Source organism: Westerdykella ornata (genome assembly GCF_010094085.1).
Source record: "Westerdykella ornata strain CBS 379.55 unplaced genomic scaffold EI97scaffold_3, whole genome shotgun sequence".
NCBI lineage: Eukaryota > Fungi > Ascomycota > Dothideomycetes > Pleosporales > Sporormiaceae > Westerdykella > Westerdykella ornata.
In genome coordinates, this window is record NW_022986853.1 from 743,830 (window position 1) to 762,516 (window position 18,687).

An 18,687-nucleotide genomic window follows, 5' to 3' on the forward strand; every position below is an offset into this window, starting at 1 on the left:
CGGTAGTGGATGCCTACTGTGTATGCGTGTCCGGGTGTGCGGCGTGTGCGCTGCATCGACATAATCAGAATGATTTCTTGTGTATGGTGCAGCTCCTATGTAGTAGATTTCGCAGGCCAACAAGTCGCTTGGATAATGATAATCCGCGAATGAGCAGGCGTACTGGTAGGGTTGCGCTAATCGTGGTGAAACTGGGGGGAAAGACGGTGCGCGCCCAGGTGTTCTCAGAAATAGAAAAGGAACCTGGGTTTGGCCACGTGTCGAGTCACAGGAGCGTAGACGGGTTGCTGGACCATCCCATCGGCCTGGTTTTCCCTCTGGTGTCGCATCCAGAAACCAGCAAGGTGAGGTGGAGGAGGGGATCATCAAACAAGGTGATGGACCTTTTCTCCATTTTCCCGTGGGCGCCAAGACGATAAGACCTGGGCTGGAAGGGTGGAAAAGCGCTTGGGGAGCGAATGACGGGGCGTGCATGTTCCTTTTATCCGATCTGATCGTGGACACGATCCATCTGTGTGCGTGCATTGCGTCTGTCAGCTCGCGAGGGCTGGAAGATTGCTGAGGCCTGGATGGCCAGGTGAATGTGAAGAGAGAAAGCTGAGCGGGACTAGCGGAAGTTGCCAAAAGGAGGTGCAGTAGTAGCGCGGGGCGGGCCAAGAGAAGGCCAATTTAGTCCCGCTCCGCACGATAGGAGGCGGGGATGATTGCGGGGAGAGGGTCTTTGCGGGAAACCCACCCTTTCTCAACACCACGACAAAACAGACGTCGTGCCCTCTCAAGAACTCACTTTTTTTCCCTTTGTCGGTGGCCATTTCTTCTTCCTCGACGTTGGAGGGACAGGCGCCAAAAGCTTCTTCTGCCGCGGCTGATCCCCCATCCGATCCTCCTGCAACCTTATCCTCCAGCTCGCCGTCGCACCGTGTGATTGTCGCGCCAAGGGCTTGGGGTGGCGTATTTCTCCCTCCTTGGATGGCGCTGCGAAGGGGATGAGATTATGAGAGCTCTTGGAGGGCTTGGGAGAGGATGACGCCCAGAGATGCCCAGAGATGTCTTCTACGCCAGTCCCGCTTGTTCTGGAACTTGCCCACCTCCTGCCACTTGCCCGTTGTATACGCTTGCGCCGATGCGTGTGAGCACAGAGCCTCAGAGGGGGGAAACAGACAATCTCTCCCTTAGGAGGCGTGGCACTACTCCCAGCAGGACTCGGTATCTCGTCGAGTTGGCAGATCCCAAAAGGCCCCAAGGTAGATCATGGGCTGTCCTTCAGCCTCTTGAGATCCAGAAGGCGTATCTTGTCGTGTCGTGGGACACAGAGACTGGCTCCAGTCAGAATGTGCTGCCAATGTGGTACAGACCAGAGCACCGAGTACTCTGTACAACGTCCTCCTGCGTACATGTAGCACCCAACCGGCTTTTCCGGGTGCGTCTGATGCTGACACGTCTTACCTAGTTGAAGAAGTAGTGCCAATACTGATAATACTCCGTACTGTTATCATCAATCCTCAGACTCGGCCCAGGCGAGAGAGAGCCAAGAGTACTCCAGACAGGTCGACCATGCTCGTCCCATCCACCCGTCCCCCATGGGGTTCGTCCTTGCGCGCCGCTAGCTGGTGATCCCCGGCAATCTTGCCCATTGGCGTTTTGGCGTTTGCGCGTTTTGGGCGTTTTGGAAATGGCAGCCGCGACGGACCCGCTTGCCGCTCCTGCCACTTCTGCCAGTATAGATAGCCTGCCCTCCTCCTCCCCAACTCGCTCAGCCCTCCAGCGTTCCCTCCTATTGTACCGGTATCTCAGGCTGCTTCAACCAACCCCATGGCCGCCGCTGACGAAAAGGTCGTTGTCGGATACAATGAGAAGAGCGATGTCGAGAGCTCCGGAATTTCCACGTCGCCTGCCATCGACTACGATGACCTCCCGGATCCCGACGTTGGCAAGTCCGACGAGGAGAGGGCCAAATTAGTATGATTGTCGATGCGTATATGTGCCATTATTGAGACCGGATGGAGCTGACCCATCCTCGCAGGATAGAGCCCTCGTCTGGAAGATGGATCTGTGGTTGATCCCCTGGCTGTCCCTCCTCTATCTTCTTTCCTTCCTCGACCGCACCAACATCGGCAATGCCCGTGTCGCCCACATGGAAAAGGACATCCGCATGACGGGCGCACGTGACTACAACAATGCCCTGACCATCTTCTTCATCTCCTACGCTGGTGCCGAGCCCGTCACCAATGTCATTCTCAAGAAATACAGCCCTCGCGTCTTCTTCACCACCATCATCCTGCTCTGGGGCGCCATCATGACCCTCATGGGCTGCGTCCAGAACCAGGCCGGTCTGTTGGCCTGCCGTTGGTTCCTCGGTCTGGCCGAAGCGGGCTTGTTCCCCGGCGTCAACTACTATCTTTCGTGAGTCGGCCCGCGCCCCTCCATGCACCCCTTCGTTTGGTTTCGTTCCTGACTTGACTCCACAGTTGCTGGTATAAGCGGTCCGAGCTGGGAATGCGAGCTGCCCTCTTCTTCTCCGCCGCTGCCCTTGCCGGCTCTTTTGGTGGTCTCCTGGCCGCCGCCATCACCCAGATGCACGGTGTCGGCGGCTATGAGGGCTGGCGATGGATTTGTATGTCTCTTCCTCGAACTCTCGGCTCAGTCGACTAACGGTTCGCAGTCATCATCGAGGGTCTCATGACCGTCTTCGTCGGAATCTTCTGCTGGTGGATGGTCAACGACTTCCCCGACACGGCGCGCTTCCTGACTGCCGACGAGAAGCTGCGGGCCCTGCGCCGCCTGCGCGCCGATAACCAGGCGCGTGCAGAGACCGAGAAGCTCAGCCGCAAGTACGTCTTTGCCGCCTTGAAGGATTGGAAGACCTGGGGCTACGCCGTCATCTACATGGGCTGCCTTTGCCCCTTGTATAGTACGTTTGTCTTGAAAGCATTCCCGCATCGGTCCTGAACCAGCTTGCTGACCGCATACCATAGGTTTCTCCCTCTTCTTGCCCACCATTCTCCTCGGTATGGGTTACAAGGGAACCAAGGCTCAGCTCATGTCGGTGCCTCCCTATGCCGCTGCCGCTACCCTGACCGTCTTCATTGGCTGGCTCGCCGATCGCACCAGATGGCGCGGTTACTGCAACATGGCCGTGGCTGCCACTGGCTGCGTCGGTTTTGCAATGCTCCTCGGAAGCGGCAATGTGCACGTCCAATACGCCGGAACCTTCCTGGGCGCCATGGGCATCTACCCGAGCGTGTCCAATTCCCTCACGTGGGCCTCCAACAACGTAGAAGGAGTCTACAAGCGCGGCGTCATGGTCGGAGTCGTCGTTGGCTGGGGCAACATGAACGGCATCGTCTCGTCCAACATCTACAACAAGCCCGACGCTCCCCGCTACATGACGGGCCACGCCATTGTCCTGGCCTTCCTGGCCGTCTGCCTCTTGGGCGGCAGCATCTTCATGCATTTCGCCTTGAAGCGCGAGAACAGGCTGCGCAAGGCGGGGAAGCGCGATCACTGGCTCGAGGGGAAGAACGAGGAGGAGATTCGCATGCTGGGCGATTGCCGCCCGGACTTCATTTACATTACGTGAGCATCGAGTGGTTTATTGTTGTTGGCAAGCTATGGGGTGTTTTCTGTTTTTCCTCAAGCGAGGGCCTGCATTCTCGTTAACGACCACGTGTGTATGAAGGGGTATGCGTAGAGATAGACTTTTTGATCTTGCACCAAAGGCGCAGTAATGCTCAGGGATTTAACGAACGACTCCAATAGAAAGTCATGAAGCTTTTTGCCGGATTGGAATACAACAGAGCCTTTTCTGGTGAAGAAGAGGGAAAATAAAAATCGGATCCACGATTTTTCTATCATCGGGTGCAATCGTCTTTCTCCTCGGGTGGTGACTCCCTACTGCCGATGCTCAGCGCTCACTTCCCTTCAAGATCCGCTTGTCCGAGAAGTCGCATGTAGCCTGGTATCCCGGAAGCTTGGACTCGGGCTAATAAGCGCGTGCGAGGGACCCACTACTCTGTACTGCGGGTTTCCACGTCCGACTGAACACCGCCTTGTACTGCTGCTCTGAGTTAGATTACCTAGTTCAACTATTTCAATTGGCTACAGCCTGGTTTACGCCACTAGAGCACGGTGTTTCAAGGCTGATTATACCTGGAAGGAGGGGCTGTCAGGCCAATTACAGCGTCAGATATACCCCTGCGACCCCCTGCTGTTCAGTCGGACGTGGAAACCCGCAGTACGGAGTACATGAATGGTATGTAACACGGCAGCGCAGCGCAGCGAATGAGACGGCGCAGAGTACCTAGGCAAGGCAAGGCTAGCCTGGTCAGTTTCGTTATTCGTCTTTGGTAGAAGATGAAGTTGGAGATGAAGATGGAGATGAAGATGGAGAGGAAGATGAGAGGGGAAGCAGGGAAGCAGGGAAGGAAGCAAGAAGGAAAACCAACCATGCATGGATCTATACGAGCGGGCGGGGGCTGTGGGCGGCAGCGGCGGTGGCGGTTTTGTCATGTCATACTGTTAAGTAACAAACATTTACGAGTAAGATGTAAAAACGCTGCGCGCAGGGGACAGCACGATTGGGAGGCTAGGAGGTTACCGTAGTACTTACAAGTACGCCAACTCTTTCAATTTGATACCTAAATCAGCCTTGGAGGCAGGCACAGTAATAATACTCTACCGTCCAGAGTCCAAACTCGCCATCTCTATTTCGCAAATTATTTTGATCGGTGCTGGATGCAGAATTCCGAGTGTTAAGGTAAACGGATTGGTTAGTAGCCTTTGATTTTTTTTTTTTTTTTCACAGATCAGATCATATCAGATGAGAGCTGGGATTTTGAACTGTGGTGTATGAACATAGCATCATGTATATGTTTTCCTTTCTCCTAATAATACAAAAGCACAAGTCCGTCTCACGACGGCCGAGTCCTCCACCTCGTGCGCCAGCCTAGCTCTAGCTCTCTGCGCCATCTACCTGCCTTCAGAAGCGGCGTTACTCTCCCAAGTCACCGGCTTTTTGGCAAACCACATATCCTACATCCATCACCAAACAGAACGAACCCCATTGGCACTCAACGACCTCCCATCCCTCAATCAAGTAATTGCCCTAGAACCACCCGCTATCCACCTCATCCTCGCTCTTGTACGACGGCAGAGGAGAATAACGGGGCAGAGTAGACACGCTCTCGTTGTGAGATGCTGCCGAGCTCTCCGACCCTTCGTCCGACTGCTCCTCAAACTCCTCCTCGAACTCCTGCTCAGACTCCTCATCCGACTCCTCCGCAGACTCCTCCAGAGACACCCGGCGCGAAGGCACGTACCCTCCAAAACGCAGGCCTATACCCTCGAGAGAGAGACGCGACAACTCAAAACTAGAGAGCGAAGACAAGGAAGACGACGAAGACGTGGACGAAGCAGCAGGCGCCCGAACCGTCGACTCGGAATCAGCAGTCGAGGTTGTCGAGCGGGTGGACTCCCCCGAGCCGGAGCGAGCATACGGATCCCCATGTGCAATGAGGACCTCGTGGGCACGAGGCGCTCGAGGGATCCGACCATGCATGTATGGCGTACCGGTGCGAGGAGTGACCGCAGTGGGCGGAGCTTGGATTGACGGCGCGGGCAGAACGACATGGCCTTGCTGCTCCAGGTAGATCCGCATATAGTGCTCGACGACGCTGACGAATGGCGGGGGCTGGAAGTTGGCAACGTCCGCCCAAAGGACAGGCCGACCCAGTGGACGACCGTCGTCCGCATACCGGCCCGTGTGGATGTTCATGAGCGTCATGCATTCCCGGACACGGCCACGGAGACGGCCCAGCTGCTCCAGTTCTAAGCCTTCTGGAAGGGCGATCTGCACAACGCCGAGTGGAGCCGAGAGGCGTTCCGGTCGATGTGGTCTAGCAACATGCACTGGAAGATGAAGAAGGTTCCGACGTTTGGCCATGGCCCGAGTGCGCTTGTTGGCGTACACCACCAGTGCTATCGTCACGGCAATGAGCACGAGGCCACCCCCAACACTTGCCGCAACGACTACCACGGTCGAGGTGCCATTGGCTGACTGCGGTCGTGCTGCTTGGGCCCTGTCCAGAGTCATTATGTCGAATGTGGTTGAAACGAGCGTGGGTTGTCCGGACCAAGTTGTGCCGTGGACTGGGACACAGGAAGGGTTGGGGGAGGGGAGAACCCCTTTTCTGCCAGCGCGCCCCGAAAGTCGACGAGCATGTTGAGCGAATGTATATGACATTGTACTAAAACGAGGCACTTAGTGAAAGTGCAACGCAGGGCCTCCACCGTGAAGATGTCGGGATGTTTCGCATTGTGAACCAACGTTCCTCAGGTGAGAAGCCATACGCTCGTAGGCACATCGTACACATGAAACGCATCTGTAAGAGCGCTCACGGACCCTGCTCTTTCATGGTAACACTGGTTCTCCTCGATGTTGCCCCGCTGGTGTTGCTGCCGCCAGTGTTTCTTTGCCTTAGCTCTTTCATCTCCAGTAACCGTGTTGAGCTCACGCTTGGTTGGAGAGAGAAATAGCCTCCAGCAGCATGTTTCTCGTCACAAGTACACGGGGTCCTCGCTCGACTTTGTGTAGGACTCCGTCTCCACCGGGGACTATGGCTGCCAGCGGTCAAACTCCGGTGGTGGTGGCGTTTTGGGGTCATTGCAGGTAGCTCCAGACGCGAGTTCATGCCGGCCCAGAGAGCTTCGTCTTCTTTCTCGCCGGCCATCCTCCAGCCTCCAAGGCCTTCATAATCTCTTGTCACCTCTCCTGGCCCAACCAGAGACACGAACGAGGCGCTTTTGTTGTGCAAGGGTGGCGGTCGCGGAGTGTCCGAGGAGGTGCTGCTTGTAAGGCTTCCAAGCCGGTGCCGTGTGCGATGAGGGGAAGCGTGCCGTTTCGTCGTCTTCTCTGGGAAAGGCTTAGGCAGGGGAGGAAATAGGTATGCTTGTATGAGCGCAACCGCGAGCTCGAAATAGACGATGGACACACGCAGTGTTAGTGCGCTGATGGCGACCGTGGTCGTGATAACAGCAAAGATCATCATGGGGATCGACACGGCCAGCAGGATTGGCGGCCCTGCGAGGTAGAAAAGACTACGAAACCCGCCCATGGCTACGGTGTAAGGTGAGAGTGATTGTAGAAGGGAGGAGCATGAGTTGGATAGGAGTCCCCTTATTGAGGGGTTGAGTTGTTGGAAGCTTGTGAATGTTGAGGGTCGATGCGGGGCCGAGGTATACAGTATACTTTGCTTACTAAGGACCGTATTGCGTTTTGAATGTAGACTAGCGTCCGTTGAGCCAGTAATACATAACCAGACGACATTCATCAATTTCACGAACCTCGTGTCATGTCCTAGCAACCGTAGTAATCACTACTCTTCTTCTGGAGAAAACGACCATTTAACACCTTCGTGTACTGCCTGGCTCACGCTCCTCCGCGTTTCGACCAAGATGTTTCAAGTGACAAAGCCGCCCAAACGACAGTGTCTCCAAGACAAGGTGACTTAAGCCGTCCCAAGCATTCTGAGCCACTTCACAATCTTGAAAGCAGCACACTTCCTCGTTCATTGTTCTTTTGTCTCCGGCTATCTTTCTCCTTGTCTGGAGCTCGATCCTATTTTTAGCGCTCTTATACCCTTTGCAAAACTTAAAGGTTCAAGGATACCAGAATGCCACTTTTTCTGCACGGTTTCCCTTTCCTACCTCACGATTCTCATTCCATTTCAATCTTGGCCATTTCAAAATGAACTCTCAGCAAATCAGCACCGCCCAGCCTTCCACGGTCTCAACCGCGCCCTCCTCAACCGTCGCAGCATGCTCTGCTGCCACAAAGACAACCGAGGAGAAGAGAACCCGCTTCACCCGCGCTGAGCGACGCGCCTTTGCCAAAGAGAGGAAGGCCGAGGCCTCGCATAATCCAGCTCATGGAGGGAAGAAGGGCGGAAAGCTCCCTCACAAGTGTGCCCACAACCATCGGGACCCCAAGCTCAATTCCCAGGCCTCCACCCAGGCTGTCGACGACATGATTGCCTACCTTATCAGCATCCGCGGCAAGGAGGGCAATCGTAATGTTCAGGAAATGCTCAAGGGTGCGCACAAGAAGGGTCTTGAGAATCGCATTACACGCGGTGCTCCTGGAGCTACATCCGCGCCCCAGAAGAAGAAGAAGGAAATCTCCCCCGAAAAACTGGCAAAGATCCAGAAGCGTAAAGAGTTGCGCGCTGAGAAGAGGAAGGCTTTTCGTGAGGCTCGCCATGATGCGAACAAGCAGGAGCAGAAGCCCGAAGACCAGAAGTCTGAGGAGAAGGTCTCGGAGGGGCAAAAGTCCGAGGAACAACCTCAGAAGCAGCAGCAGGAGACTAAGCAACTCAACGGCACCGTCGAGAATAAAGCGTCCGAGGAGCCCTCAAAGCCAGCTGAGATGAAGCCGGGTGAAGAGCCTTTGAAGGACCAGCATGAGAAGACGGAGGCGGAGGATGACCCATACGCCAACTTTGACGAAATTGACTTGGACGACTCTGACTAGATTCCCAGTTTCAACATTTTCAGGTAGGTCCTTTCTAACGCTGCCATATCCCCCGTTTCCAGAATTCCTGTCATTTCTTGTCCCTACTCTGAACCTCATATTCCCTCCATTGTATAGTACAACTCCTGTTTGCCAACACCCTCCCATGTCTTGTAAATCCACAATGTAGGCAAACAAACAATGCAACCCCTTCTGCTCTATCTTAAATATCATCCCCCTGCTGTGACCCACACCTCTCCCAGACTCAACCCTCAACGTGGTGATCCATCTCCATCGATTGGCCGGCCCACTCGAAACCATGCATCACCACGTTTCTTCCTACTACTCGCGCCGCGATGGCGATCCAGCCGTCAAAGGCGCCATCACTCCTACCCAACAGAAGACCCTCCTCATCGTCCTCGTCGTCCTCACCGTCTTCATAATCCTCGCCATCGGCGTTCCAATTCTCTACTTCAAACTCCTGCACCGCAGCCGCACCCAAGCCGCAGACGTCGAAAAAGCCTGCAACGCCTGCACCAACACCGATAACTCGTCAGTAGATCCCAATCTCCCTTTCCTCCAACGCCACCTCGCCGTCCTCCGCGCCTGGAAGAAACCCACCCCAATCACGAATGGATCCGCTCCAAAAATGCCCCTGGGGATTTCTGAGCTCTGGCCTACCGTTCCCAAGCCCGTAGCTGCTAATAAGCGGTACAGCGGCCGCCCAATGGATTTCTACACCCAGCATCGCCGCTTCCATCGGGTATCGGGTGGTCGGCCTGTAGGCGGCGTAGGTGCTCCGAATGGGAATGGGGGTAGGAGGGGGAATGCGAGTGAGCCGCAGCGCCCGCCGCCTGTGCCGCCCAAGGATGGGCCGAGGAGGTATAACCCTTATTATGGCGGGTTGGCGATGTCTCCCGAGTATACGAGTCCGGCAAATCCCTTCCATGGGAAACAGGGTCGGTATCGTTGAGGTAAATTGAGTGCTTGGAGTGTGAGACTGATGTCAACGGAAGTGTTGGCTCTTGTGCTGTGGTTAGCGCATATGCTTGTGGTAACTGCGCTGTCTTTGTGACTTGGAATCGATATAGTGTCAGCTTCGGATTCAGTAGAGTGAATATCATACCATCCATATACCATATACAACTGTTCCCTCCTGCCCATGAAAACACTTGAAATACACACGTGCCTCTCCATGAACCAACATACAACCCATCTGCCACAACCCCTCCCTAACGTACCTCTCCAACCTTCACTCTGCCCTTACCCCACCCCCAACGCATCAATTCCAAGCCCTCAAATCCGCCTGCTGATCCGCATCCCGCCACCCCTTATTCTCCCTACTCATCTGCTCGAGCGCAGTCTCTTTCCTCTTCGGCGCCGCCGCTGACGGCGTCGCGCTCGCATTCGCACCTGCGCCGCTCTTCTTTTTTTGCTGCGACGCGAGGCGCTGCTCTACGGCTGCGGCGCGGCGAGCGCGCTCCTTTGGGGAGGTTAGATAGAGGGAAAAGGGTAGCAGTGACGATTTACGCGGACAAACAAAATTCAGAAGTTTAACTGAGAGCATCTTGATGGAAGAAATCGACTTAAGGAAAGAGACAATGGGAGAGTGAAATCGATTTGAATACAGAAATGTCATTGGAACATACCTCCTCCCTCAACCTCGCTTTCTCCTCTCTAAATCTCCTCGCCTCCTCCGGATCCGCTGGCTCGGGCGTGGGTTCTCGATTTTGGAGAGCGCCTTGCGATGATTGTCCCTGACCCATTGCCGCTCTCAAAACTTTTTTTTTTTTCAAAGACGATTGTTTTTTCGAAATATGCGTATATGAACGAATGGGTGTAATCCAGATTTTATATGTCAACAAAATAGGAGAAGTTCGACTGGTGAATGATCCGTGCGCTAGGCAACCTTCAGGCTGTCAAGGAGGTCTTGCTGTCCTTGAGCGTGAAGGACTGGTGGCACAGTTGCGTCACGTGGTGCTTTGAGTATCAGCCCTGGAGGTGTCGTAAGAGTGTGCAAGTAGGTGTTGAAGCAAAGGTTGAAAGGGAGTCGCGAAGTGCGACCGAGATAGAAGCATTGACGCGAGTCAAGAAGCGAGGAGGGCAAAAGTATCCGTATCGGGAGAATGCGTCTAGACCTAAGCGGGCTTAAAACGATACAAAGAAACATGCTGAACGTTACTTCAACGTTGGAGTTTCGCTCAGATTAAAATCTGAAAAGACAGGACAACAATTCGAATCGCCTTCAAGCAACGTCAAAACATTGAGCGCAGGGAGAGAAGGGAGAAATCGTCCAATATTCTGGCTCAAAAGCAAATCATGTACAATACATTAAAGGGTCATTATTTAAGCAAACGCCTATAACTGCTCGTTGACGAACAGACCAGCCATACCCATACCCGTGCCAATGCACATGCTGGTCAACAGGATCTTCTTCTTCTGCCTCCTGCATTCGCTGAGACCAGTGACGATCTGCCTGGCGCCGGTGCAGCCGAGAGGGTGGCCGAGAGCGATGGCACCGCCTCTCACATTGAGCTTGGAGTGGTCGATCTTGAGGGTCTCGAGGCAGTAGACGGCCATAGAGGCGAAAGCCTCGTTGATCTCAATGAGATCGATCTCCTCGAGGCTGAGGTTGAACTGCTTGAGCAGCTTGGGGATGGCGACCGAAGGGCCGATACCCATGATGCGGGGAGCAAGGCCGGCAACGGTGGCACCAACGAACTTGGCCATGATGGGCTGGCCGAGACGCTCAGCAGTGGAGCGCTTCATGAGGAGGACGGCGGCGGCACCGTCCGTGACCTGGGAAGAGTTTCCACCAGTGGACCGGTCTCCGTGCGGCATGAAAGCAGGGCGGATCTTGGACAGAGCCTCGTAGGTGGTTCCGTACCTGGGGCCCTCGTCCTTGGTAAGGGTCACCTGCTTCACCTCGCCAGTCTTGGGGTCCTTGACCTTAACCTGGATGGGGACGATCTCGTCGTCGAACCAGCCCGCCTTCTGCGCAACCTCCGCCCTCCTGAAGCTCTCGCACGCGTATCTGTCCTGCTTCTCCCTTGTGATGTTGAAGTCCTTGCCAACGTTCTCCGAGGTCTGACCCATGGGCTGCATGCAGTCGCGGGCATCCTGGTTGGCAGCCAGGATCTCGTCGAAGAAGGGACGCTCCAGCTTGTCACCGCCCTCGGTCATGGACTCAGCGCCAATGGCAAGACCAATCTCGATGGCGCCGGTAGCAATCTGGTTGGCAATGTCCTGTACAGCCTTCAAGCCGGAGCTGCAGAAGCGGTTCACGGAGGAGCCGGAGGTGGTGTTGGGGAAACCGGCGGCGAGCATGGCAGCACGGCAGTAGTAAGCGGCCTTTGCGGATGAGACCTAAGAGGCTTGTTAGATTTGCCATTGGAGACACATCGTGCGGAAACGTACATTGCCGAGGCAAATGTCCTCAACCAGAGCAGGGTCCATGTTCATCTTAGCGACGACCTGCTCCATGAGCTTGAATATAATGCCATCGAGAGGCGTGTCCTTGAAGCCACCCTTGAAGCCCTTGGTCAGAGGCGTGCGGATGGCGAGGGTAATGACAATGTCATCGGGATTCTTCGTGGTACTGCAATACGTGCATTAGCATTTATTACTTGGACATTCGGAGGTCTGGCGGCTCATGAAAGCTGACATGAGTTCATGGTGAACGTACATTGCCGCGAGCCCGCTCTTCGACGGAGTCATGTGGGAAACGATGGACTTGAGACGGTCGGCCATTTTGAAGACTGTGTGGTAGACGGAGAATAAAGGAGAAGGAGGATTGATACCACGGGGAGGAAAGGTGAGAGCAGTGAGAATGCGGAGGATTTGCGGAGACGACGCTCTTTAACATAGTTAATTGTGGGGCGAGATACCGAGGCAACTCGGCCATCATGTCACGGGATCCGGCAATTTGATTCGGTTCCAAGGTTGTACACCAACAAGGCCTCCAGTCCCGAAGTTACTAACAGACGTGTGAACTAGACTATCCGAACTGCTCAAATATCTCGGCCGCTATATGTTCTGGAGCTGGCTCTTGACGGGTCGAGACGGTCCCTAGTGTACTTGTACATGAACTCGAAGACAGTCCAGGAACGTCGCCACCTCCGCATCTTGGTCTTACCGCGGTTGTAGTTGTGGAGTATACTTCCCGTGAGTAGTCTGGGTTTCCGCCCCGGCCTTCAGTTTAGTAAACATCGTTAAGCCCTGACAAATGGATAGATATTGTCATTCTATTATGTATGATCTATCAGTGCATCCCGCTGAGAGACTCAAAGTCTTGAAATAGAGAGAATATTTATGCGACTATCATACTTCACATCTAACTTACCTCTCTTCTCGTCGAACAGTCTTTTCAGACGGCCTCACAGGTTGGAATCGATATGGTCACGTGATGCTCACCTTCACCAGAATACAATGATCAAAGCAAATGAGGCGGAACCCTAAACAGACACTGGTAAGCCAGTTATACCGTGGAATGATCTATTTCGGTCCATGTCCTGTTGTCTTGAGTCCGCCATCCCTAAACATAGCCACTCCTGGGTTAATCACACTCCTACTATGATTGGGGCAAAAGCGTTAAACGATAAATTGAAACATGAAATGTATAATGTTCAGTCTTTTTGCGGAAGAGTTGGACCTTAGAGACGCTGTAAAGTTGTGGTGTAACTTTCAGGAGGCAACAACCATTTTCCTTTTCAAACGAAAAATGAGCCCCAGGTGTCAGTGGCGCCGAAAACTCAAATAGACACCGGCTCTCACTTTCAGATATGGTAGCCGAGCCGCAGGAGCGGGCCTGTCTTCTTGCAGTCCTCTTTCTTCCCCTTCTACCCTCATAATAAGTCAGTCCTCCTCAACGAGACATCGCGCCCGCTTTTGGCACCTTTTTCGCCTGTTCACACTTTACTGTCTGACATGAGACCCACAGTACATAACATGTCGGCCACGAACAACATCTCCGCCGCAACCGCTTCGCTCTCCGTCGAGCGGGCCAGGACAGCAGCTCTCTGCTTCGACCGCATCCGCCAGACACTCCTCGGCGCCATTCGTCTTAGTGCTAGAGACAAAAGGAAGGCAAAGCTCGCCGTTGCTGAAGCATTTGATGTTTGGGATAATTTCCCGACGAAGACAAGACCGGGAACTCATCTCAATGATTCCTGGTCCACATCCTAGCCTTACCATACCTTTGATCAGTGAAGCTGACGACTCTCAGGCGGGAGAACTAGACAAGGAAGCAATGAATCGTGTCATGGATTGAAGTCAAACAGAGTCCAGGCTACCGAGGAAACAGTAGATGGCTCCACAGAACATGTATGGCTCTCCTTTCTATAGAACTGCGCTTCGCGTCACAGGAATAAATCCTGCACCAATTGGACCGTCCACTCGAGTTGATGGTTTATCCGATATTCCACGGGAAACGTCAATGATGTCAGAGGACCTCACCAGTCACTCTCCTTACAGAGGTAAGTAAAGTTGTATATTCAACATTAACTGAGGAGCAGGACGCCGTTGAGTCGAGAGAGAGGACCGGGATACATAACGGAGAGTTTATCGCTCGTTCCGTCTCAGCCCAGCAGAATCCAAATCCGACTCCACATCTTGACGCAGTTGGGCAATATTTGCCGTTTCTCTTCCAACCTCTCTGTCCAAGTCCCTCACAGCGGCGACTACCCTGGAGCTATTTGACTCTGCTTCTCTCTGTAAGTTCCTAGCAACACTGGAAACTCTCGACGCGTCCGTCTCCACCTGCTGCTGTGCTTCCCTACCTGCACTGGCCGCTCTGGCCACTTGCGACTCTGCTTCCTTCTGCAAGTCTCCTGCTGCACTGACAACCTCCGAAGTGTGCGATTTCACCTCCCTTTCCAGGCCCTTTCCAGCATCTAATACCCTAGCCTTTCCGATCTCCAGGTCTTTCTCAAACAAGTTCCTTCCCTCCTTAACCTTCCCTTCTACATCCCTCCCCACATCCTCCTCCAACCTCTTCAACCTCTCCTCCTCCTTCTTCGCCACTTCCTCCAGCAGACTTGTCACTTTATGTCCATATTTCATCTCCAACTCTTCCACCTTCTGCTGAATCTTACTCATTGCTCCGCTCTTCCCCTTCTCCCCTTTATCCATCAAGTCCCTCACGCTCGGAATCTGCGGATTCGTCGCAGTCCGCCTATTCCTCAGATCGCCCACACTGACAAAATTATCCGGCGTGTTGGTCTGTATATCCGCCTTCACATCTTCATACATAGCCTCTACCACGCGCACAACTTCATACACATCGAGCGGACAATCCGGGCGGCTGAAATCTCGCTCCCGCTGCTCAATGAACTCGCGCACCTTCTTCCACTCATTCTCATAGTACCGCAATCGCATGGGTAATCCACTTCCCTTCAAATACGTCAACAAGCCAGCTATAACGGTGTTAATAGCGCCGAAAGCCGTGACGCCCGAACTGCTCGATCCGGCAGCGCCCATGGCCGTCAGCGCGGCGGCAACGATGATTTGCACCCCGAGGCAGCCGTTGATGAGGACGGCGGCGAATTTGTAGCCCTGTTTGGCTTGCCGCTCGCGGTGGATGACGCGGTTGTAGATTCCGAGGTTGGGGGCTGCGCGGGAGTTGGGGATGAGGTTGTTGTGGGAGAGGTTTGGCTCGCCGTTGGGGGCTAGAGAGGGGGAGGAGAGGATGCCGACTAGGTGCCGGAAGATGGTCAGTTTGTCTTCCGGTTGGAGCTGGGGAGACGTCAGTGGAGTTATCGTCAGGAGGTTTTGAGGATGTTTGCGCACGTTCTGGTTCCCGCGTTGACCTCCCATTGTTGGGTATTGGAGAACGGTGCTGTCGGACATGCCGTCTTCTAAGTGTGAACGGCGTTGGCGTCCTCTACCCAGAGAGGACCTGAGAAAGTCCATGTCCTAGAGAATTTCTTGCGTATCAAAGGAAAAAAGAAGCTGAGAGGCACTGAAGCTTGGAAGAATGAAGGAACAACAGGAGGAGGGTATCATAAGAGCCGCGAAGCTCAACTATAGTCTCAAATTCGCAAGTCCACCGCTGAACTTCCCATAAGTCAATCAGGCGAGAGATTGCGACCTGAAAGACGGAATGCTGAAAATGTACATGGGCGTCAACCTAATTATCTATACACCAATACCCAGAAACCCCCCTCCACCAGTGTACCGTCGTTGCATGCGCCAGAACCCGTCTACACGGATAGTTAAAGTGATTTACCCCCCCTCCTCCCCAAAATTGCTAGCGCTCCCTTTTAAGAACGGCAGAGAAAAGCCATCCCGAGCGTACACCATCCAGGATTGGTACACTCCAGCTGAGAAGCTGCACGCCACCTGCGCCGGGGTTCTCGCTTCAGCCGTCCAATGTCGACACTGGTCCCGCCACAAAATATTGGGACATATTGTGTAGGACGGAGTACTCCGTGTGTAAAACCGGATTCGCCTGAGTTCGAGATATGGAAATCGCGATCATTAAGGGCGGGGTGGTTCTTGGTCTCGGCGGGATGGTGTGCGAGACCGAGGAGTTGTAGGGGCTGAGATGGTGTGCGGAGTGGCCAGTGCTTAATTTTCATAGTGTGGACCACGAACAGGGGACCGGAATCTACCTGTACTGGAGAATCTACGCTGAGTGCTTCGCCCTCAGACTTCGTTATTGCTGCATGGCAGTAAACCTCGCTCGAGTTCCACGACGGCGAACGAGGAGTGGGAGGCGGTGTCCGTGGAATTACGGTCAGAAAAGAAAACAACGAAAGAAGAAGGGGTCAATCGGGGGTATGCGAACAGATATCCGATTCAGAATTGATACCCTAGCCATAATGTTTGGCGTCAGGCAATGTCCACATAATGCCCTCTTAGGCATCGTTACGCATGCGTGGAGAAGCGGGTTGCCAGGTAGTCAGTAGCAGGAGAATAACAATGCTCGCTAAACACAAAAAAGGTACATAGTAGTAAATACTCTCCACACTAGGTGGTTATGATACCGCCCTCAATCACAATGGTCCGTCCCGTTATATAATCTGAATCCGGACTGGACAAGAAGCTTACTGTGCTACTGACATCCTTAGGATACCAACACTCCCGGGGGGTATTAAATCTTGGTGTATTTCTTGATCGTCTCGCTTGTCGGGACGTCCTTCAACTTGGCCAGCTGCGTGACATACGTACGGTGCCATGGGGAGGATGCAGCACCCACTTGCCTTGCGGTGGACGACAGAGAATCGAGCCGGAAACGCCCGGGGTTGCAACTTAAATGACATGATGATACGGTTGGTATAGTTGAACTAGAAAGATACACTTGCTCAGGTCTTGAGCAGACATATTAGGATGCTGAAGCGGAATACGCGTCTACCCCTCTTGATATCAATGTGTTTACAAGTTTTGATTGGCCGGAATTCGGGATGTCCAATATACGTTCCCCATCATTTTGCACCGCTCACTCCGGTTTCATAGGCACGGATTCGACGTCTCACGGTGATGAGTGTTGTCGTCGCGTCCCAGATAGAAACACGAAAGAGGGGGTTAAATTGTGTGAATGTGAGGGAGTCTCGGGAGTCTCGGGTTATCTCCGGCCCGAGCAACCTATTTCGGGATTAGTTTGTTGACGGAGTGGGGACCACGAGGTTCAACAACACCACCATGACGGACACGGTCTCCAGGGTCGCAAAACATGTCTCGCCCAAGTGTTGCCCCGTCGCGGGCTTTGACGCTCACCGAAGAGTTGGAGAAGCTGGAGCAATCTATCACATTGACTCTGCAAGGTAGTTCACTCCCCCAGTCTGAGCGCCGTCAACACTGACTCGGATAGAAATTGACCACAACTTCAGCCGAGCGCATCGTATCGTGACCACGAGCATTCTCCCTATTGTTGAACAGTATGGGAAGCACTCTGAGGCAGTATGGGAGGGATCCAAGGTGCGCCCGGATGTCAGCCGTTTGGACAGGTTACTGAACCCGGCCAGTTCTGGAAGCAGTTCTTTGAGGCGAGCGCCAACGTCTCCCTCTCAGGTTATGAGTCCCCGGGCGATGATACTGCGCACGAGGAGACCAGAGAATCGCAACTGTACGATGAAGAGGCAGATGAAACTGTAACCGGCGCAACCGCGACTCCTCCACGTCCTTCTTCTTCGCAAACCCAGGAGCTTGAAGATACATCCACCCTAGATTCCTCTTCTTTGGCACACGCTCATAGTACTCCGAGAGCACCTCACGCACAATCAGAAGGAGCATCGTTTGCAGACTATCCATCCCCCTATGAAACACTCAGGCGCGAAATGGAGGCAGAAGGGACAGGCCAGCCGGAGCCGCTTACGCCGGGAAGAAGAACACAAGAGCTACCCGACATGTCCATGGCCGAGTCATCCCCTTTCAAGCTGCCTATGGCTGGGCAGAAACAGTCACACGTTAAAGATCCAGTACTCCACCACATGTTGGACAAGACGTATCGCATTGCTGCTACTCCACACACCGCACAGAAGTACAAAGCGCCCATTGGCAACACGCCTGGAACTGGGAGGCGTGGAGCCCCGGCGTTGGCACAATGGGCTATCGATTCATCTCCTCCTTCTTCGCCAGCACCACAGCTGCGCGCTGATATATTCTCCTCACCTCTGAAGGCACCTCGCACTCCAGGAGTAAGCGTACAGACCCCTGGAAGGGGAAGGAAGACTTTCGAAGCCACTCAAACGAAAGGCATTTTCGACAGTGATAGCGACGAGGATGACGATGGTCTGGACTTTAGCCCCCCGAAGACGATGCAGTTTCACATACCTCAGAGCAGATTACTTCAAACCCCAGGTTCGTAACATGGCCCCCTCATATGTTCGTCCTTTGGTTGACTTCATACCAGCACGTGAAGCGAGCAGGCGAATTGTGGAAGACCTTCTTTTGACAGCAGGCGGTGACATCACGGATGACACCGGAGGTCTCGCAGAGGACGACAGCCCGAGTGTTGTCAGACGGCAAGTTGATCTTGATGATAGCTTTTAATGAATCCGATGCTTTCGCAGAGGACGCTGGTACACAAGTTGCATTTTGTACCTGGTGTTATGTTTAGACTCAAAGATACCCACATAGATCCAATGATGTTTTTCCTGTCTTTTCTTTTGGAGATAGTGCTGAGACCGTCCCATCTTCACATGGAAATGGTTTGGGCCGGGGAGTTCTTACGCTAAACCCGA

The 18,687-nt window shown here is 53.8% G+C and overlaps 9 protein-coding genes across 9 annotated transcripts; 4 read left to right on the forward strand and 5 right to left on the reverse strand.

Moving 5' to 3' along the window:
• The first annotated feature begins 1,796 nt into the window (after nucleotides 1-1,796).
• Nucleotides 1,797-4,068, forward strand: EI97DRAFT_430499 (MFS general substrate transporter). Its single transcript, XM_033797710.1, has 5 exons — nucleotides 1,797-1,959; nucleotides 2,024-2,403; nucleotides 2,469-2,614; nucleotides 2,663-2,911; nucleotides 2,976-4,068. The coding sequence occupies exons 1-5, from the start codon at nucleotides 1,813-1,815 to the stop codon at nucleotides 3,578-3,580; spliced, it is 1,527 nt and encodes a 508-aa protein (XP_033656960.1). The 5' UTR covers nucleotides 1,797-1,812; the 3' UTR covers nucleotides 3,581-4,068.
• A 785-nt stretch (nucleotides 4,069-4,853) lies between these two features.
• EI97DRAFT_176004 (uncharacterized protein) lies at nucleotides 4,854-6,337 on the reverse strand. The gene has a single exon (XM_033793465.1). The coding sequence runs from the start codon at nucleotides 6,239-6,241 to the stop codon at nucleotides 5,105-5,107; it is 1,137 nt and encodes a 378-aa protein (XP_033656961.1). The 5' UTR covers nucleotides 6,242-6,337; the 3' UTR covers nucleotides 4,854-5,104.
• Nucleotides 6,338-7,328, reverse strand: EI97DRAFT_481803 (uncharacterized protein; the record flags this gene model as incomplete). Its single annotated transcript, XM_033802050.1, has 1 exon — nucleotides 6,338-7,328. One exon carries the CDS (start codon nucleotides 7,326-7,328, stop codon nucleotides 6,393-6,395), a length of 936 nt encoding a protein of 311 aa, XP_033656962.1. The 3' UTR covers nucleotides 6,338-6,392.
• A 4-nt stretch (nucleotides 7,329-7,332) lies between these two features.
• On the forward strand, nucleotides 7,333-8,592 carry EI97DRAFT_430502 (uncharacterized protein). The gene has a single exon (XM_033797711.1). The coding sequence runs from the start codon at nucleotides 7,745-7,747 to the stop codon at nucleotides 8,525-8,527; it is 783 nt and encodes a 260-aa protein (XP_033656963.1). The 5' UTR covers nucleotides 7,333-7,744; the 3' UTR covers nucleotides 8,528-8,592.
• A 233-nt stretch (nucleotides 8,593-8,825) lies between these two features.
• EI97DRAFT_455669 (uncharacterized protein) lies at nucleotides 8,826-9,479 on the forward strand (the record flags this gene model as incomplete). Its single annotated transcript, XM_033800666.1, has 1 exon — nucleotides 8,826-9,479. One exon carries the CDS (start codon nucleotides 8,826-8,828, stop codon nucleotides 9,477-9,479), a length of 654 nt encoding a protein of 217 aa, XP_033656964.1.
• Nucleotides 9,480-9,598: 119 nt separating this feature from the next.
• EI97DRAFT_430503 (uncharacterized protein) lies at nucleotides 9,599-10,300 on the reverse strand. The gene has a single exon (XM_033797712.1). The coding sequence runs from the start codon at nucleotides 10,071-10,073 to the stop codon at nucleotides 9,789-9,791; it is 285 nt and encodes a 94-aa protein (XP_033656965.1). The 5' UTR covers nucleotides 10,074-10,300; the 3' UTR covers nucleotides 9,599-9,788.
• Nucleotides 10,301-10,864: 564 nt separating this feature from the next.
• Nucleotides 10,865-12,256, reverse strand: EI97DRAFT_371008 (3-ketoacyl-CoA thiolase 1; the record flags this gene model as incomplete). Its single annotated transcript, XM_033795263.1, has 3 exons — nucleotides 10,865-11,872; nucleotides 11,924-12,104; nucleotides 12,192-12,256. The coding sequence occupies 3 exons, from the start codon at nucleotides 12,254-12,256 to the stop codon at nucleotides 10,865-10,867; spliced, it is 1,254 nt and encodes a 417-aa protein (XP_033656966.1).
• Nucleotides 12,257-14,656: 2,400 nt separating this feature from the next.
• On the reverse strand, nucleotides 14,657-15,319 carry EI97DRAFT_371271 (uncharacterized protein; the record flags this gene model as incomplete). Its single annotated transcript, XM_033795278.1, has 1 exon — nucleotides 14,657-15,319. A coding segment is annotated over one exon (663 nt), but the record flags the coding sequence as incomplete, so codon positions are not given.
• Nucleotides 15,320-17,136: 1,817 nt separating this feature from the next.
• On the forward strand, nucleotides 17,137-18,631 carry EI97DRAFT_430507 (uncharacterized protein). Its single transcript, XM_033797713.1, has 4 exons — nucleotides 17,137-17,268; nucleotides 17,316-17,422; nucleotides 17,470-18,304; nucleotides 18,357-18,631. Exons 1-4 carry the CDS (start codon nucleotides 17,178-17,180, stop codon nucleotides 18,494-18,496), a joined length of 1,173 nt encoding a protein of 390 aa, XP_033656968.1. The 5' UTR covers nucleotides 17,137-17,177; the 3' UTR covers nucleotides 18,497-18,631.
• The last annotated feature ends 56 nt before the right edge of the window (nucleotides 18,632-18,687 follow it).

Excerpts from the sequence above, each read along its gene's own strand:
- EI97DRAFT_430499 (XM_033797710.1), top strand. The coding sequence starts at position 1,813 with ATGGCCGCCGCTGACGAAAAGGTCGTTGTCGGATACAATGAGAAGAGC. Across the intron at positions 1,960-2,023 it reads ACGAGGAGAGGGCCAAATTA|GATAGAGCCCTCGTCTGGAA; the intron begins GTATGATTGTCG and ends CCATCCTCGCAG. Across the intron at positions 2,615-2,662 it reads TGAGGGCTGGCGATGGATTT|TCATCATCGAGGGTCTCATG; the intron begins GTATGTCTCTTC and ends AACGGTTCGCAG.
- EI97DRAFT_176004 (XM_033793465.1), bottom strand. The coding sequence starts at position 6,241 with ATGTCATATACATTCGCTCAACATGCTCGTCGACTTTCGGGGCGCGCT.
- EI97DRAFT_430502 (XM_033797711.1), top strand. The coding sequence starts at position 7,745 with ATGAACTCTCAGCAAATCAGCACCGCCCAGCCTTCCACGGTCTCAACC.
- EI97DRAFT_430503 (XM_033797712.1), bottom strand. The coding sequence starts at position 10,073 with ATGCTCTCAGTTAAACTTCTGAATTTTGTTTGTCCGCGTAAATCGTCA.
- EI97DRAFT_430507 (XM_033797713.1), top strand. The coding sequence starts at position 17,178 with ATGTCTCGCCCAAGTGTTGCCCCGTCGCGGGCTTTGACGCTCACCGAA. Across the intron at positions 17,423-17,469 it reads CAGTATGGGAGGGATCCAAG|TTCTGGAAGCAGTTCTTTGA; the intron begins GTGCGCCCGGAT and ends GAACCCGGCCAG. Across the intron at positions 18,305-18,356 it reads CAGATTACTTCAAACCCCAG|CACGTGAAGCGAGCAGGCGA; the intron begins GTTCGTAACATG and ends ACTTCATACCAG.